General features: G+C 39.5%; 4 protein-coding genes and 1 long non-coding RNA gene across 10 annotated transcripts; 3 read left to right on the forward strand and 2 right to left on the reverse strand.

Moving 5' to 3' along the window:
- LOC104744313 lies at window positions 4,630-9,092 on the forward strand. Of its 6 annotated transcripts, XR_002035343.1 has the most exons (16): window positions 4,632-4,941; window positions 5,059-5,146; window positions 5,303-5,439; window positions 5,540-5,634; window positions 5,734-5,790; window positions 5,965-5,993; window positions 6,155-6,254; window positions 6,476-6,646; window positions 6,728-6,805; window positions 6,895-6,946; window positions 7,039-7,134; window positions 7,269-7,343; window positions 7,649-7,771; window positions 7,852-7,999; window positions 8,548-8,746; window positions 8,942-9,092. It is a non-coding gene; the product is annotated as an uncharacterized LOC104744313 (long non-coding RNA). The 6 variants fall into 6 exon arrangements; XR_760631.2 differs by having other exon boundaries at window positions 4,631-4,941; window positions 7,039-7,177; window positions 7,649-7,999; XR_002035342.1 differs by having other exon boundaries at window positions 5,540-5,637; window positions 7,649-7,999.
- LOC104744312 (zinc finger protein CONSTANS-LIKE 2-like) lies at window positions 8,141-9,595 on the reverse strand. The gene is made up of 2 exons (XM_010465341.2): window positions 8,846-9,595; window positions 8,141-8,709 (listed from the first exon to the last, which is right to left on the reverse strand). Exons 1-2 carry the CDS (start codon window positions 9,524-9,526, stop codon window positions 8,350-8,352), a joined length of 1,041 nt encoding a protein of 346 aa, XP_010463643.1. The 5' UTR covers window positions 9,527-9,595; the 3' UTR covers window positions 8,141-8,349.
- On the forward strand, window positions 9,689-10,134 carry LOC104747967 (the record flags this gene model as incomplete). Its single annotated transcript, XM_019236593.1, has 2 exons — window positions 9,689-9,797; window positions 10,025-10,134. Coding segments are annotated over 2 exons (219 nt in total), but the record flags the coding sequence as incomplete, so codon positions are not given.
- Window positions 10,480-13,012, forward strand: LOC104744315 (transcriptional regulator ATRX homolog). Its single transcript, XM_010465343.2, has 2 exons — window positions 10,480-12,538; window positions 12,820-13,012. The coding sequence occupies exons 1-2, from the start codon at window positions 10,563-10,565 to the stop codon at window positions 12,848-12,850; spliced, it is 2,007 nt and encodes a 668-aa protein (XP_010463645.1). The 5' UTR covers window positions 10,480-10,562; the 3' UTR covers window positions 12,851-13,012.
- Window positions 12,916-15,541, reverse strand: LOC104744314 (probable isoprenylcysteine alpha-carbonyl methylesterase ICMEL2). The gene is made up of 11 exons (XM_010465342.2): window positions 15,109-15,541; window positions 14,894-14,970; window positions 14,732-14,801; window positions 14,557-14,643; window positions 14,398-14,472; window positions 14,149-14,250; window positions 13,929-14,066; window positions 13,768-13,833; window positions 13,515-13,658; window positions 13,331-13,421; window positions 12,916-13,243 (listed from the first exon to the last, which is right to left on the reverse strand). Exons 1-11 carry the CDS (start codon window positions 15,366-15,368, stop codon window positions 13,082-13,084), a joined length of 1,272 nt encoding a protein of 423 aa, XP_010463644.1. The 5' UTR covers window positions 15,369-15,541; the 3' UTR covers window positions 12,916-13,081.

Below are 16,482 nucleotides of genomic sequence, written 5' to 3' on the forward strand. Positions count from 1 at the left end.
ATGAGGTTTGTGGTAAGCAAAGCTTCCCCCCACAGGTTCTGTGGTAACCCTGATTCCTGCAACATTGCATTCATCATTTCTTTTAGAGTTCGGTTTTTGCGTTCCGCAACTCCGTTAGATTCCGGTGAATAGGGAGCAGTAGTTTGATGTATAATACCATTTTCTTGACAAAAGTCATTAAAAGGTCCATCGTACTCGCCTCCTCTATCACTTCTTACTACCTTGATAGTTTTTGAGAGTTGATTTTCAACTTCGGTTTTATATTCTTTGAATTTCTCCAAGACCTCGTCTTTACTACGTAACAAGTAAACGTAGCAATATTTTGTACAATCATCTATGAAAGTAACAAAATACTTTTTACCGCCTCTAGATTGTACGTATTTTAAATCGCACAAATCTGTGTGTATTAATTCTAGAGGTTTGGTTGCTCTTTCAACACGAGGTGATGGTGTTTTTGTGAGTTTCGCTTGAACGCATACTTCACATTTTTCTTTGGGTATTTTGCATTTTGGGATTATGTTCAAATTAATTAATCTTTGCAAAGATTTATAATTCACATGTCCTAATCGTTCATGCCATAAATTAGAAGACTCAACCAAATAAGCAACTGAATTTTTATTCATGGAATTGTTTGAAACAGAAGTAGAAGCTACATCATTTTTCTTAAGGATTGTTGCAACACACAGCTTAACAAGTCCTCCCTTAACAAAACCTTTGCCAATAAAGACACCATTCTTCCTCAGAGTCATCTGATCGGACGCAAGGTTAGCAGCAAAGCCATGCTTGCTCAATAGGGTCCCAGAGACCAGATTCTTCCTCATGTCTGGAACATGCTTCACGTTGTGGAGCGTGACGGCCATTCCGGAAGTCATCTTCAAGACCACCTTTCCGGTTCCAACGATCTTGGAGTGAGACACATTGCCCATCATCAGATTCTCACCAGACTTAGATTTCTGATAAGTGCTGAACATGTCTCTGTGAATGTAGATGTGGGCNGAATTTCTCCAAGACTTCGTCTTTACTACGTAACAAATAAACGTAGCAAAATTTTGTACAGTCATCTATGAAAGTAACAAAATACTTTTTACCGCCTCTAGATTGTACGTATTTTAAATCGCACAAATCTGTGTGTATTAATTCTAGAGGTTGGGTTGCTCTTTCAACACGAGGTGATGGTGTTTTTGTGAGTTTCGCTTGAACGCATACTTCACATTTTTCTTTGCTTATTTTGCATTTGGGGATTAGGTTCAAATTAATTAATCTTTGCATAGATTTATAATTCACATGTCCTAATCGTTCATGCCATAAATTAGAAGACTCAACCAAATAAGCAACTGAATTTTTATTCATGGAATTGTTTGAAACAGAAGTAGAAGCTACATCATTTTTCTTAAGGATTGTTGCAACACACAGCTTAACAAGTCCTCCCTTAACAAAACCTTTGCCAATAAAGACACCATTCTTCCTCAGAGTCATCTGATCGGACGCAAGGTTAGCAGCAAAGCCATGCTTGCTCAATAGGGTCCCAGAGACTAGATTCTTCCTCATGTCTGGAACATGCTTCACGTTGTGGAGCGTGACGGCCATTCCGGAAGTCATCTTCAAGACCACTTTTCCGGTTCCAACGATCTTGGAGTGAGACACATTGCCCATCATCAGATTCTCACCAGACTTGGATTTCTGATAAGTGCTGAACATGTCTCTGTGAATGCAGATGTGGGTAGTGGCTCCAGTGTCGTACCACCACTCCCTTGGGTTCTCATTGTTCATCACCACATTTGCTTCCGTGACGACCGCACACAGGTCCNTAAATCGCACAAATCTGTGTGTATTAATTCTAGAGGTTGGGTTGCTCTTTCAACACGAGGTGATGGTGTTTTTGTGAGTTTTGCTTGAACGCATACTTCACACTTTTCTTTGCTTATTTTGCATTTGGGGATTAGGTTCAAATTAATTAATCTTTGCATAGATTTATAATTCACATGTCCTAATCGTTCATGCCATAAATTAGAAGACTCAACCAAATAAGCAACTGAATTTTTATTCATGGAATTGTTTGAAACAGAAGTAGAAGCTACATCATTTTTCTTAAGGATTGTTGCAACACACAGCTTAACAAGTCCTCCCTTAACAAAACCTTTGCCAATAAAGACACCATTCTTCCTCAGAGTCATCTGATCGGACGCAAGGTTAGCAGCAAAGCCATGCTTGCTCAATAGGGTCCCAGAGACTAGATTCTTCCTCATGTCTGGAACATGCTTCACGTTGTGGAGCGTGACGGCCATTCCGGAAGTCATCTTCAAGACCACTTTTCCGGTTCCAACGATCTTGGAGTGAGACACATTGCCCATCATCAGATTCTCACCAGACTTGGATTTCTGATAAGTGCTGAACATGTCTCTGTGAATGCAGATGTGGGTAGTGGCTCCAGTGTCGTACCACCACTCCCTTGGGTTCTCATTGTTCATCACCACATTTGCTTCCGTGACGACCGCACACAAGTCTTCTTCAGTCAAATTGGCTTGATTTTTACCCTTGTCTTTGCTGCGACATTCAGCGGTTTTGTGACCTTTCTTGCCACAGTAGCTGCACTTTCCAGCAAACTTCTTAGCCCCGCCTTGCTTCTTGAAGAACGTGGAGGACTGAGGTGCCGTCTTGCCTGGTACAGCCTTTTTTGGTGAAGCTCCTTTGTTGCCGTAAACAACCTTGGCTTTCCCTTTTCTCCTATACTCAGTCATATTTGCATTCTCATCAATGACGGACACAGCGTTGTCACGTTCAGTTGATTGGTTTTGCAGCCTTGAGATTAGGTTGAGCAAGGTGATTAGCTTCTGCTTGTGATCCAGATAGTGCTTGAAGTCGCTCCAGCTTGGAGGTAGCTTTTCAATGAAGCAATTCACCATGAATGTCTCACATATGTTCATTCCTTCATCAGCTAACTGTTGTGCAAGCACTTGAAGCTCATGTACCTAGTCCATTATGGGCCTAGAATCCACCATATGGTAGTTGAGAAACTCCCTTGTGGCATGTTTCCCTGAGCCCACATTGTAGACTTTGTACTTGGTTTCTAGCAGATTCCAGAGAACCTTGGACGTTAGTGCTTTGTTAAACACCTTGAACAGCTTTTCCTCCATGTACACAAGGATGACATTTTTGCACAAGTAGTCTGAGTGATGCCATGCATCAACACTTGCATTCGCATGCACGTCGTTGTTATCAAGAGGCAGTAACGGAGCATCCTCGGTGAGAAACTTCTGCAGGTTGAGTGTACACAAGAAGAAGTGCATCTTTTGTTGCCACGATTCAAAGTTTGTGCCATCAAACTTGTTGGGCGTCACTGCAGAGCTCGGGATGCTCGGTTTCAGCTCGGTCGGAAGGAGAGGAGCAGGTGGTGGACCATTCCCGGGTCGGGTTGTCGACTCACGAAGTTCCTCAGCACCTCCGTTGTTGTTGTTGTCGTCAGTCATCTGTTCATAAAAGACAAAAATATGTCAATATTTGTGAACAAATATAATTATTAATCAATAGTTAGCAATTAAATAATTGAATAATTAAATTAATTTAATTTGCTAAAAATTAATTATTTTCCGTAGATAGCTATTATAGTACGTTGCACTAAAGCTATCGTAGAAATATTTTTGATTGCTCGAAAAAACTGATTCACGAAACTACCACATGCATGGTCTTCATGGAAACTGTTTTTTTGAAATCTCGAGAATCTTGAAGCGTTTTTGCGAAACACACCCGAAGGCCTTCACATAAAACGTTCAAACATCGCTTACACTACGGCATTAATCGTTATCAACTGTTCGCGTCGTAAGATCCGTTTTAAACTATATGTAGAAAACGAATCTTTACTTTGGGTTAAGACTGTAGGACCGCGAAAATCCAAATATGAGATAACGATTATAACACCTATGTAAAACGATAGAAGAAAGGAGTAGAAGTAGATTCTCGGAGGCGAGATACGATCTCTTTCCTTAACCCACAATAGCTCCCGCAGTGTGGCGGTTTAGTGAGTACATGGATCCCAGGATACAACCGAGACGAGACCGTGTCACAACACTTGACTACGGACTCAAACGAACGTTGGCGCAAACGATACACTCTTAACGATAACACTTACGTTTTTGTAGTGAGAGAAAGAGGAGTGAGAGAGAGTTGGATTTTGTTTCAGAGTGTTTTTCTTCTCCGCAAGCGTGAAGATAATGAAACGAGAGAGCTATGTATTTATATGGAGAGGAGGATGAGATGCTCTCCACAAAATCTGGGCTCGTGGACTGATATCTCGGGACGTTGAGGAGTGGAGAGATGCGATCGAAGTCTCACACGTTGGCGAGATCTCCGGAACGACTTATTCTTCCGTTTGAGTTGATAAGGTTTCGACTTTGTTTGTTTTAAACACAACAAACTCGATTTGACTTTGCAAATAAATATTTTGAATATTATAAGCATACGTAACATGAAATGTAATATAAGTTGCAAATAAATTTACTCCAAAATATTAAACCAAGTCCGGTCCATGCAACGTAATTTCCTCATCCGATAATACTAGTTATAAGCTTTCAAGCTAACCACTTTGGAGATTAATTTCTCATTCATTATAACTTCGCTTTTGACAAGTAACTACACTATGTTATAGTGCTCATTACAAGGAATCCAAAGAGTTCTTAAACCGGTCATTCCGATGACGAACGTCACCAGAAAAGTCACCGGAAAGTTGGCTAAAGCCATGTTGTCAAAAGTGTAGTTCCAACAGAGACTAGTATAGTGTTTGCCTGTTTGGTATCGAAGAGAGAGAGAGAGAGCAGACACTATACCAGTCTCAACAGGTGAGGGTTGTTCCGTTACACTGTCGGTGTGGAAAATTAGGGTTTCTGGAGCTTCGAACTCGAATCCCCATGGGTTTCTCCTTATCTACCTATCTAGTCCAATTTCTCGGTAAGGGTTTGTTCTCTCTATTTAATTATTATTGGCAAATCATCTTCCTCTCTTCTCCATTGACTAACATATCACCTGATAATTTTGTTCCTAAATCCTAATCTCGCTCTCTCTCAGGTTAGGAGCAAGCCAACACTAGCAGCCAAGCAATTTATGATAACCGGAATATAACCGATTCTTGGTTTTAGGGTTTACGGGATCACAGGTTATGCAACTTTTGTCTCTTTTTTTTGTTTGTTCTGTTTTGGTTACAATTACAATTTTTAGGGTTTAGAGATATCTATATGTGATTGCTTTGTGCTTATAGGGTTAATGGCATACTGTGGCTTCTCACGATTCTTTTTGTTTCATATCTTCACAGGAGCTCTTTGAAGAACTACTTGCCAGAGTATCCGGTCCGGTGATGTGTACATCGCTCGGGGGTGTTTCTGTCCCAGCTCTCTTGACAAAGATTGTCCTTGGTTGGGACTAGTTCCCTCCTAGACCAATCAATTTTTGGTAACGTGTTTTTGTTTGACTGCATATGTCTCTCTGTTGAAGTGTTCATATGGTCTTAGTCTTGATGCTTAATTAAGTTCAATTTTTTTTTTTTGTGCAGTCAGAGGGAGACACAATAACTGGTGGTGACTTGTAAGTTTATTGGTTTACTAGGAAGCAGCTGGATTCACAGTTAATGATCCTGTTCACACAATGGTTGTTAGTTCTCCTCCTTATCTTGGCTTTCGTTTCTCTTTTCTCTTTTGTAAGGTTATTCATCTGTAGCTAACATATACTTTGCGCCTGTTATTACAGCCACTTTCTCTGGAACTAGGACCAGGAATTTTGGAAAATGTCTTCGATGGAGTTAAGGTTTAGTTGGATTTTACATGAAGTTTTATGATATTTTTTTATCATTTCAAACTGCTGACTGTGCATGGCTTCTCACGCTGGTCTTGATACATGATAGTGTTCCACTTTAGTTTGTACTCCAAATGTTTTTATAGACATATCTGATGGTTCTGTTTTTGGTGTTTCTTTATTAAGGTTGGCCACTCCATGGTTTGGCTAATCAGGTAACCCCTCTTATTTATCTCCTGAATGAATCTTCTAATTGGTCGAAACTACAAGTGAGAGTTCCAAGAATGACTCTTAAACTGCTAAACTTATTATGTTCAACTAAGAATTCTGAAATCTTANTTTTTTTTTTTTTTTTTTTTTTTTTGTGCATGGCTAGGAAGTTTTGCTGTGGATTAAATCATTTGTCGAGGAATGTGGAGAAAATATATCAAGGACAGCCAAAAGATAATGTCTGGAAAACGTTGAACAGTGGGAAGGTAAACAAAATTCTGCTCTGCTTAGCCTTTTTAAAAGCTTACATGCTCTGAAATGAAAGCTGAGAGAAATAGACCGTTTGTAATTTGTATTGCATGCTAATCATGACAGGCCATAACTTGAATCATTGTCCAATTAAAAGATAAAAGCTTGAGATTATGTTTTGATTTTTGGCTTTGCCTGTGAATGTTGCCAGACACTTTATATAAACATTTTCTTGCAGGTTGTTGTAGGATATAGCCATGGTGTCTTGCCTAAAACGGATCCAAGATACCTGTGCCAAAGAGAGTTTGCCTTGAAGCATCTACCGGATGATCCTCTTTTAAATTAATCAACTCGATATGTCTCAAAGCTTTATGAAGTGGTGCCTCCTATTGTAACTGAGCTGGGAGAGGTACTATTTACATTATCATTCATGTGCTACCAGATTCCTGATTTTACTTTGGTTTTATGAATCTTGAAATTGCTGTTACAGGTCAAGAACCTGTGGCCTAACGTTGATGCTCATAGTAGAGTGCTGCTGAACTATTAATTATGGTCTAACCTAAGCAAGGTACGAACTGCATCGTTAAGTGTGACTAACCTTGGACCTTGTTTTACTGAATCTTGGTTATAATAGAGTGATATTTCTTTCAAATACAGATACGACACTGTGCTTTTTGGCGTCTGAAGGAGTCTCGGCATCTGCTCACAGGTACATACAGACATACATTCGCGCTATCGACCGGTCTCGTTTAATAAACTCACACACATCTTTATAATGCTGTTTTCTTTTCTTCGTTTCAGCTGATATGGGACCGGGCTCTTGGACTGCCACTAGATAGGCCAAAGAGAGGACAGCCGAAACGCTAAGTTGATCCCTCCTTACTGTGGTTGGTCAAGGTTCTCTCTTTTATGAAACTAGCCTTCTCTTCCATTTGAATGGGTAGCTTTTGGCACTTTTAGAGAAACAAGCGATTTTTAGTCTAAATTTTTCCTGTGTAGTTAGGAACTTCTAACACTGTGTTTTCTTCCAGATAGTCAAAGACAGCGTAGATGCCACAGGACAGATTTCTGCTGCATTCGACTTCACAACTAAGTGAATTCTGCAGGTACGTAAATTTATATTGTGCTTTGGTAATTTTAGTTGTTATCATATATCCCGCTATTTCTGTTTTGCATACGTAATGTTTTCATTTACAAACACAAACGATCCTAGGAAGATCCCACATTTTATGATCTCTTTGAACATTTCTAGATGTGAACACAGTTAGGCTTGATTAAAATGTGGTATTTTTATTCGTTGCCCTAAAATCCTTTATTTTCAGCACTTACCAATAAAAAGTGAGAAAGTATAGTCCTTTATTCTAAAGGGTTTAAAAAGTGAGTTATCTTTGTTTACTTGTCTTTGGCATAGGCATCAACATCTTATGCTTGTAGCTGGTGTATATTCGGTGCTGGCCAAGGACCCAAGTGCTAATCAAGAGAAATAATATGATCGGATGTAATCAATCCATTCACAAAACCTTGCTCCACTTAGGTTTCTCAGTTTCTTCACTATCTTACTCCTACTTGGCTGAATACGTTAACTGATGCTGATTTGCATGTTGGTTTTTGGAGTTTCTTAAATTTCTGTGGACAAAGTTGTTCTATGTTATCCGTTTAATCAACAAATCATGAGTTGGCATAAGTGGAACTGTCCTGCAACTTACGTGTAGAAGGGATCTGGAACGTGCCGAAGATTCTACTGCCAGAAAATAATCAAAAGGTATTTACTTTGAACCTACCTAGGTGTGTCGTCTTTCATGTCAAGTGACAACGTGTAAAATCTGCTTTTCTACTCACAGCTACTCATAGTGATGCATATCTTTTTCATGTGGCACCAATTCAATTAGAGTGATAGGTACTGTTCCAGAAGATAAGATTTCACCATTTCAGCTATGTAGAGAGATGTTGTTTAAACACTGCAGCTATAGGAACATATCTAATTAACTCGTACTAGTTGGACAAAAGTGACAAAACTAAGGATTCATATGCGTAACTGTGGTAATAACTTGTAGAAATACAAACTAGAAATATTTTACAGCATGCAATCTAGTCCATCTTCGCCATAGTAGTTCAAAAGGAAGGAACAATTCCATATCCAGTCTCAGACATTAGCGATGTTGAGAAGATTTCTTCAGCATCAGCTTCAATTTCTATCCTCTTTGCGAATCTGCCCTTGATTCGTGGCCTTATCTCTGCATATGCCTTTCGTGAAGCATACCTTATTGTCTTGTCAAATTTCCTCGTCTTCTTCTTCTCTCTGTATCTCAGGACCCTAGCCTCCCTTTCCATTGGAGTAAGCTGCTGCACCATCTGAGTAGGAGGACCAGATAGTTGGTCTATCGTCTCTTTAGTTGTTCTTGGGTGTTGGACTGTTATGTCACTTGCTGTTGAATCTGGCACAACACTGATGTCCATTGATGAAACGGATGCCTAATGACAGAAACAAAGACATTTTCAATCCTCTGAGGTAATAGGAGTAAAGAATCGATGCATAGGGAAGCATATTTGTGATGAAACAAGTGATTATTGTGAACTAAAGAGCTGGCATGGATATAAAAAATCTTACGCTATAGTTTAGGTCCTTTAAGGAGTTGTTGTAGTGAGCTCCTGAGGAGCAGTCATAGTTGATACCCAAGTGAAAGTTGTGTTGGCTTTGTTGCAGGTGGCTTGTTGATTCTTCAACTTGAAGTGGCACAACTCCATCTCCTCCAAAGCTCCTCTGGTATTGACTGTACTGATGATCATCGAATTGGTTGTCCATGCTGGAGCTGTAATCCACAAGATCAAGGTACTCAACACCAAACAAGAAACCATTGTTCTGAGTACCGCTGTTTTTGCCTGGATTAGGCAGTAACCAGGACGCCACCTCGATATCATCCTCATCGTTATCTGCATCAGTCTCGCTCGGGGCCATGGAGCTGCAAGAGTTTGCAGACAATGGGAGAATGGGAACACGTTGATGACGTCTAGCTAGTGGGTTTGCGGAATGAATCTCAGCATCACAGGCTGTGCAGAGAGACGCAGCGTCAGCTTTGCACAAGAACGCAGCCGGAGCAGACTCACATGACTGGCAGACACGAACACGTTCATGGCGGGAAGCAACACGATTGGCTGCATGAACTCGAGCATCACAGGTGTTGCACAAGTAGGCAGAGTCAGCTTCACAGTAGACAGTGCAGGCGGCTGAACGACATGTGTCACATGATCGTGCCCAGTTACCACTCTCGTTATTCTCTTCTTTCAACATTATAGTAAGTTATAAAGTTTTTAAGATTAGTTGGCAAAAGGAGAGATTGTTTGTAATTTAGAAAAGAGGGAAGGCTACTACTATATCTGGTGGTGGTGAGAAGAGGGGTAAAGAGATAGAATCTTTGGAGATGGACACGTGGCGCAGAGTTAGTGGTTGTAAAAAGTGGTTGGATCATCTTGTGGCTGTCTGAGTTTTGAAGAAAGGATTCATTTAATCATCGAAAAGTCTTTTCTTACGTCCTTTGCAAAGGAAAACAAATCTACACCAAGTGTCTCCTATGCAAGTGTGTAAACAATCTCTTCATATTGTAGCTTTCTCTGTAGGACCCGTGAGAGCTGACATGGATAAGATTCCCAATCTCGTAACTTTTACTGTTTTTTTCTTTTTAAGCAAAGATGTAAACTTTTTGAATCAAATTTGAAACATGTGTTTATCATATACTACTAGGTAAATGAGGTGTCGACCAAAAAGATATTAGACCAAAAACTTTCAGAGACATGAAAAGTAAAGAGATGAAAAAAAAGCTGACAGTGGTGAGTGAATCTATTGTGACCAATGAGAATATGACAAGTAAGCCTTTAGTGAAGAGATTAGGATGCTCATGAGCCACAAGTTATAAAAAAGCCTCATCACTTCCTTTTTTCATTTTTGTTTTGTTTTGTTGTCTTGACATCAACTATATTGATATAACGATATATATCTCTGAATCAAATCAACTTTATAACTCATTTCTTGTTTGAATTTGATAATAAATAAAATCATGCATAAATTACAAGAGAAAGAAAGAAAGAAAGAAAAAAACTTGGATGGGCTGTTACAAAAAGGCATATATATCCTATTCGTGGTAACTTATGGACTGGATTGTATATTCATATAAAGAAAAGCCCATTGGGCTTGAAAGGGTTACTTTGTTTCAGAACCGTTCCGTTCGATGTCGAGTTGACACAATCCGAAATTTCAAATTCACAATTTGAATCACAAAAGCCAAAAAAAACAAAAAAAAAGCTTCGCCGAGACGCTTCAGTAGTAAACGATGGTTCCGCCATTGCTGAAGCTCGAGTTCACCCAAGGTCCAAGAGCTGGCGATTCTCTAGGGTTCAAACCCGGATCCACTATCCGGATAGGTCGAGTCGTTCGTGGTAATGAAATCGCCATCAAAGACGCCGGAATCTCTACCAAGCACCTCCGGATCGTCTCCGATTCGTCGGAGAACTGGATAATCCAGGATCTAGGGTCTTCCAACGGCACCATATTGAACTCGGAAAGCATCGACCCAGATACTCCCGTCAATCTTAGCCATGGAGACGAAATCAAGCTGGGTGAGTTCACTTCCATTGTGGTGAACTTTGTAAGCGATGTTCAGGCGCCGCCGCCGCAGGAGCATAAGCTTCCGCCAAGGCCAAGGAGGAATAACAAGCGTAACGCTGTTTCGGATCCGGATCCGGATCCTATTGAGTCGGTTCAGGAGAAGCCAAAGCGAGCGCGTGGATCGTTGAAGCAAGAGGAAAATGAAGTACCCAAGAAAACTAGGGCTTCGAGAAAGAAAAATCTGGCAGATATCGTCGATAAAGAAGAGGAATTGGAGGTGGAAGTTGAGAAAAAGGTCAATTCTAGGGTTGGGAGGCCCCGGAAGAACGCAAGTAGTGCAAATGAAGAGGTTCCGGAGGAGAAAAAGGTCAATTCTAGGGTTGGGAGGCCTCGGAAGAACGCAAGTAATGCAATTACGAATGAAGAACAAGTCCCTGAGGAGGAAAAAGGCAACAGTGAGAGTATCAAGAAATTGGGTTTGAAATCGATCAAATTGGAAGTTGAAGATACCCCAAAGAGAGTAGAAATCTCAGAGGTGAAAAGCAGGAAGAGAGTGACAAGGAGCAAGCAGATTGAGAATGTAAAGACTGAGGACACTGTTTTAGAGGTTAATGATGAGAAGAGAGCTACAAGGGCTACCAGAAGCAAGAAGACTGAAATGTGTGGAGATTCCTTTATGGAGTTGGAGATGGTCTTGAGCCTAGCCCGGAAAAGCCGTGCAAAGAAGAGGAAAATGGAGCAGGAGCCGTCCAAGAGCGTTGTGGAGATGGAAACTAGAAATGATGATGCCGGAGTAGAGGTTTTGAAGAACTGTCATGTTAAGGAAGATAAGGAAAATGAAGCTCAGGGAGGTTGTAGTGGAAGAAGTGATGACAAATGTGATAAAGAAGATGAGAGAGAAGGTGATGGATCTAAGAGGGTGGAGCAGGTGGAGACTGAGCTAAGCAAGAAGAGCACAGTTGGAGAAGATGACGTAAACTGTACTGTTAGAGAAGATGGAGAGACTGAGAGCTCGCAGGATATTGTAGAAGAAAATGGAAATAAATCTCAGGAAGGTTGCAGTGAAAGAAGTGATGAAAAACGTGATAAAGAAGATGAGAGGGAAGGTGATGGGTCTAAGAGGGTTGAGCAGGTGGAGATTGAGTTAAGGAAGAAGAGCACCATAGGAGAAGATGACCTGAACTGTACTGTTAGAGAAGATGGAGAGACTGAGAACTTGCAAGACATTGCAGAAGAAAATGAAGCTCAGGAAGGTTGCAGTGAAAGAAGTGATAAAGAAGATGAGAGGGAAGGTGATGGATCTAAGAGGGTAGAGCAGGTGGAGATTGAGCTAAGGAAGAAGAACACCATAGGAGAAGATGACCTGAACTGTACTGTTAGAGAAGTTGCAGACACAGAAAACTTGCAACAAATTGAAGAAGAACGTTGTGACGAGGAAAGAGAGTGTACGGTCGAGGAGGCTGGAATTGCGATAGTAGATGATGATTGTGAAGAGGAAAAGGTTGAGCAGGTATCAAGCAATAGGGATGTAGAGAGGGTAGAAGTAGATTTAGGGAAAATGACACTAAGAAATTGGTTTGATTCCATGGAAGCTCAACTGCCAAAACAGACAATTGAAGAGACAGAGAAGATGATTGAGCCCATGAGAAGTAAGACTTTGAGAGTTTACAAGCATATTGCAGAGCAAAGGGAAAAGGGCGTGTAAGTTCAGTCCTTACAACATCCCATTTTGCTAAGCTTCATGATATGTTCTAGGTTATGTTCTAACTTATACCTGAGAATACTTTGATCTCATTGTTAAGTTGCTACTGGCTTATAATGTGATTTCTTCAGGTATGGTAGGAATCTTGTTAAGAAATATTGAATGACAAAAGCTTCCTTGAAAGCATCTGTATCTATTATTTACTCATCTTGTGCAATGTAGATCATGATTTTGTGTGTTGAATGACTGTAATTGCCAATATCTTTTATTTGCAAGATAGAATGGCTGAATATGATGTTCTGATCATCTGAGAGGTAGCTTCAGTTTGACGCTTTTGGATCAGTGGATCGATGTTAGTTTTGTGGGACAACTCATGTGGCTTGCTTAAGCTCTATGCATTTACTGATGCAAAGAGAGACTATATGTATATATATATCAATCATATCAACATGTGAGAGTTGCTACAAATCGAAGAAAAAGAAAACACAGAACAACAACAAACAAGAAGCTACAAGAACCGTATGAAGATATAGCTTTCCTGTTCAAAAAGGGCTGACCTTGCCAGCCAGTTTCAGCAATAACTCTGGAACCAGCCGTTTTCTCGGTGGTGCAACTGCATCGTTTTTCAGTGCGTCTTTGTCATCAGCGTGTATCATAGAGACTATATAATCAAATAGCTCGTCTTTACCACCTCTCAGAGGATCCTAGCAAATGCAAATTGTGATGATCGCATTACTTAGTTATATAACAAGTATTCCAAAAAAACATTGAGCTGTGTTTCTATTGCTTACCTGAAGAAATAGATCGGTATGAGTTTTACCCTTGTACATAATTAACTCGGCTTTCACTTCAACAGCTTGTAGAGCGTCTGTAAAAGTTTTACTTCAAAAGAAAAAAACTTGTCTTAGATTATGAAGATGGTTAAACCAAATGGCATATTTTGGATTCAATGTATATGTAAGAGTGTAATCTAACCTTGCTTCAGCGGGGATAGAACTATCCTCAGATCCATGAAAGAGTATATTATGAGGTAAGAGAGAAGCGGCTTTTCGTACGCTCGGATCTTTCAATCTTACTTCGGGAGAGAATTGTTCAAAGGACTCTTCTCCTTCCATTATGCTGCAAATTGATGACAAAAACAAAAAAGAGAACCATCCATAAGTAAATTTTGGTGTAGAGCTAATAATGCCTTTAGAATGTTCCAAGTTAGAAAGACATATATTATTACCTTAGGAAAATTGAACGGTACAGGCCCCGATTATGGAAGTGTTCAACCAAATTAAAGAGATTGTACCTGTTTAAGTTAAATGGTGAGCAGATTTTTGAGTCCGACAGAAAGCCAATATGGAAAAAGTTTAGATAGTAACGCCAAATCTACTAAGTGATTACCCTCCAGATAAACCAAAGTAAGCTTTTATCTGAGAAACACTCCATGAGATGCTATCCCCTCTTGATTCTTTAATAGCTTGTTCGAAGAGAGCACAAGAAGAGATATGTGCACCAGCTGATTGCCCCATCAAATAAATTCTACACACGCAAGCAGACACGGTTCAATCACAAGAGCCCTGAAAGATAGACAAACTGAACGGAAAGACAGATGAGATCAAACCTGTTAGGATCACCTCCAAAAGCAGAAATATTATTGCAGACAAATGAGATTCCTTGAGCGGCATCATTTACCATATCACTAATGGTTCCCTGAGGGAAGTTTCTGATCCAAAGACAGGGGAATGCTTGGTTAAACCATGGGATACTTATTTTATATTGTCAATAAAGTTAGATTACTAAAAAGCTCTAAACTAAGTACGTTGATAGAATCCAGAAGGGAAGTGGTAAGAAAATGATAAAACTTGGTTACCTGTAATCTAAACAGGCAACAATGATATCCCTTTCTGCTAGCTGCAATCCCAAGAGAGAACCCCAGGCTTTGTACCTAAAGGAAGAGTCAAATAATATGAGCATAAGAATACGTAAAAGATGAGTATATATGGAAACTCCATTGAATGCATTGGCTTACCCAATAATCCAAGCTCCACCAGTGACGAAAACTACAACAGGCTTCAGGCCATCGTTCGTTGGAGTTGGAGGTATGTACAAATCAAGCCTGCCAAACAAACAATTACAGACATTTTATATCAACCATATGATTAGAATGGAGGAAGGCAAGATTATGAGAGAGTCATAGAACCTACCTATTCCTTGGTTGATCTCCATAAACTATACTCCTCCTGACTTGCGATGAGAAAAAATAAAGATATGCAACTGCAGAAGAAGATTAAAAAGCAAAAATGCTTGTTAAGTAAACAGAATTGAGAAAACAAAAAACTCAATAAAAAGGAGCAAAAAGAAAGAACCTTGAAGGAAACCAGGCATAAGGAGCATTGCATAACAAGCAAGAGCAAGTAATCTTGTGATCCACTGGTAACCTACCCTGAATAAAAACTTCAAACATTTATATCAAAACAAATCTTTTCTTACATAAACAAAAAAAAAAAACATGTCTTAATTAAATTTTATTAAACAAATGATGCTTTATATCATCATCGATCAAATAGAGAGAAATGAGTACCCGAGATATCCAAGAAGGTTGAAGCTAAGTCGAGTAATCAAATACGTTTCTGCAGCTGCATGGCCAATATCGCGACCAAACGACTGCTGCCTGCAAATTCGAGGCGAGACGTCAACAGACGAAGAAGACTTCCTGATGACTCTTCGACGGACCTCTTCGGGTAAAGGTAGCCTGTTAGAGCCGTGAAGCAGCGCCATGTCGTCTGACTTCGCTGCCCTTAAAGACATCGGACAGCATAATAGGTTCGGAGAAGACTGCATCTCCGCCGATTGGATCTCGATATTTTGTTTGTTTCCTTCTTGCTTCTTCTTTCTTCTTGCTTCTTCTTATATAAATTGTTCGGTTCTCTGTTTTTTGTTATTTCAAATATTTGAAAAAAAAGCTTTTCGACGCATGTGCGGCTTTCTCTCTTTCCGCGAGGAAGAGGAAACTAAAGATATAAAGTCCTCAAAACGGCGTCCTAATTATCTCCCCCGCAAGTAATTTTAAATCGAATTTAACAAAGTATCTTATCTTAGTTAATTATTATACATACGAATCTATTAAACAAATTGAGTGATACTACTACAAGTTACAACAATTGCTGTTTTTAATAATGTTTTAATTAAGGACACAAAGCAAAAAAAAAAATGCAAGATGTATAGTATATCAGTGACCCGCTGACGTAACGCTATTGAAAATCATTTGTGTTTTGGATATCTCGAAACTTTGCAAAGTTGCCACGTGGTATGCCAGTCTACAAACTTTTGATTATTTTGAACGTGTTCGGCGATTAAGCGGTGGCACGCACACCAACGAAAGGAATCATCTCTGAATCAATGATTGACATCTCTTCTTCCTAATATTAGGTCGCCTGTATATTTTAGATTTTTCTTTTTTTTTTATGAACAAAAACACTAATCTACATGTGCAAAAGACTCACAACCAAACAACTTTAGTTTCTATAATTACCACCTTTTAATAATATCTTCGGCCTTATAATCTACTAGTATCTATCTAACTAATCTAACTGATTAATTAGCCTACACCGCTACACGGATAAGCCGATATTCTAGAGCCAAGGTATTTCAGAATATTTGGTTTCTGAGAAAAAGTTGTCAACTCATTCATGTAGTCAAATACGAGTATTATAAAATTATAAGATGATCCCTATGCAAAAGAGAATTTTTAGTCAGATATCACTAAATTAGCGACCACAGTCAAAATCTTTAGTAATAAGCGATTTTTATTTCATGGATAGCAAAAAGAAAAAGAAACGTTAAAAGATAAGAGANGTCTACAAACTTTTGATTATTTTGAACGTGTTCGGCGATTAAGCGGTGGCACGCACACCAACGAAAGGAATCATCTCTGAATCAATGATTGACATCTCTT

Source organism: Camelina sativa, chromosome 15 (assembly GCF_000633955.1).
Source record: "Camelina sativa cultivar DH55 chromosome 15, Cs, whole genome shotgun sequence".
Taxonomy (NCBI): Eukaryota; Viridiplantae; Streptophyta; class Magnoliopsida; order Brassicales; family Brassicaceae; genus Camelina; species Camelina sativa.

Excerpts from the sequence above, each read along its gene's own strand:
- LOC104744312 (XM_010465341.2), bottom strand. The coding sequence starts at position 9,526 with ATGTTGAAAGAAGAGAATAACGAGAGTGGTAACTGGGCACGATCATGT. Across the intron at positions 8,710-8,845 it reads TAAAGGACCTAAACTATAGC|GCATCCGTTTCATCAATGGA; the intron begins GTAAGATTTTTT and ends TTCTGTCATTAG.
- LOC104744315 (XM_010465343.2), top strand. The coding sequence starts at position 10,563 with ATGGTTCCGCCATTGCTGAAGCTCGAGTTCACCCAAGGTCCAAGAGCT. Across the intron at positions 12,539-12,819 it reads GAGCAAAGGGAAAAGGGCGT|AATGGCTGAATATGATGTTC; the intron begins GTAAGTTCAGTC and ends TTTGCAAGATAG.
- LOC104744314 (XM_010465342.2), bottom strand. The coding sequence starts at position 15,368 with ATGCAGTCTTCTCCGAACCTATTATGCTGTCCGATGTCTTTAAGGGCA. Across the intron at positions 14,473-14,556 it reads GGTGGAGCTTGGATTATTGG|GTACAAAGCCTGGGGTTCTC; the intron begins GTAAGCCAATGC and ends CTCTTCCTTTAG. Across the intron at positions 13,834-13,928 it reads TACTTTGGTTTATCTGGAGG|GTACAATCTCTTTAATTTGG; the intron begins GTAATCACTTAG and ends TAACTTAAACAG.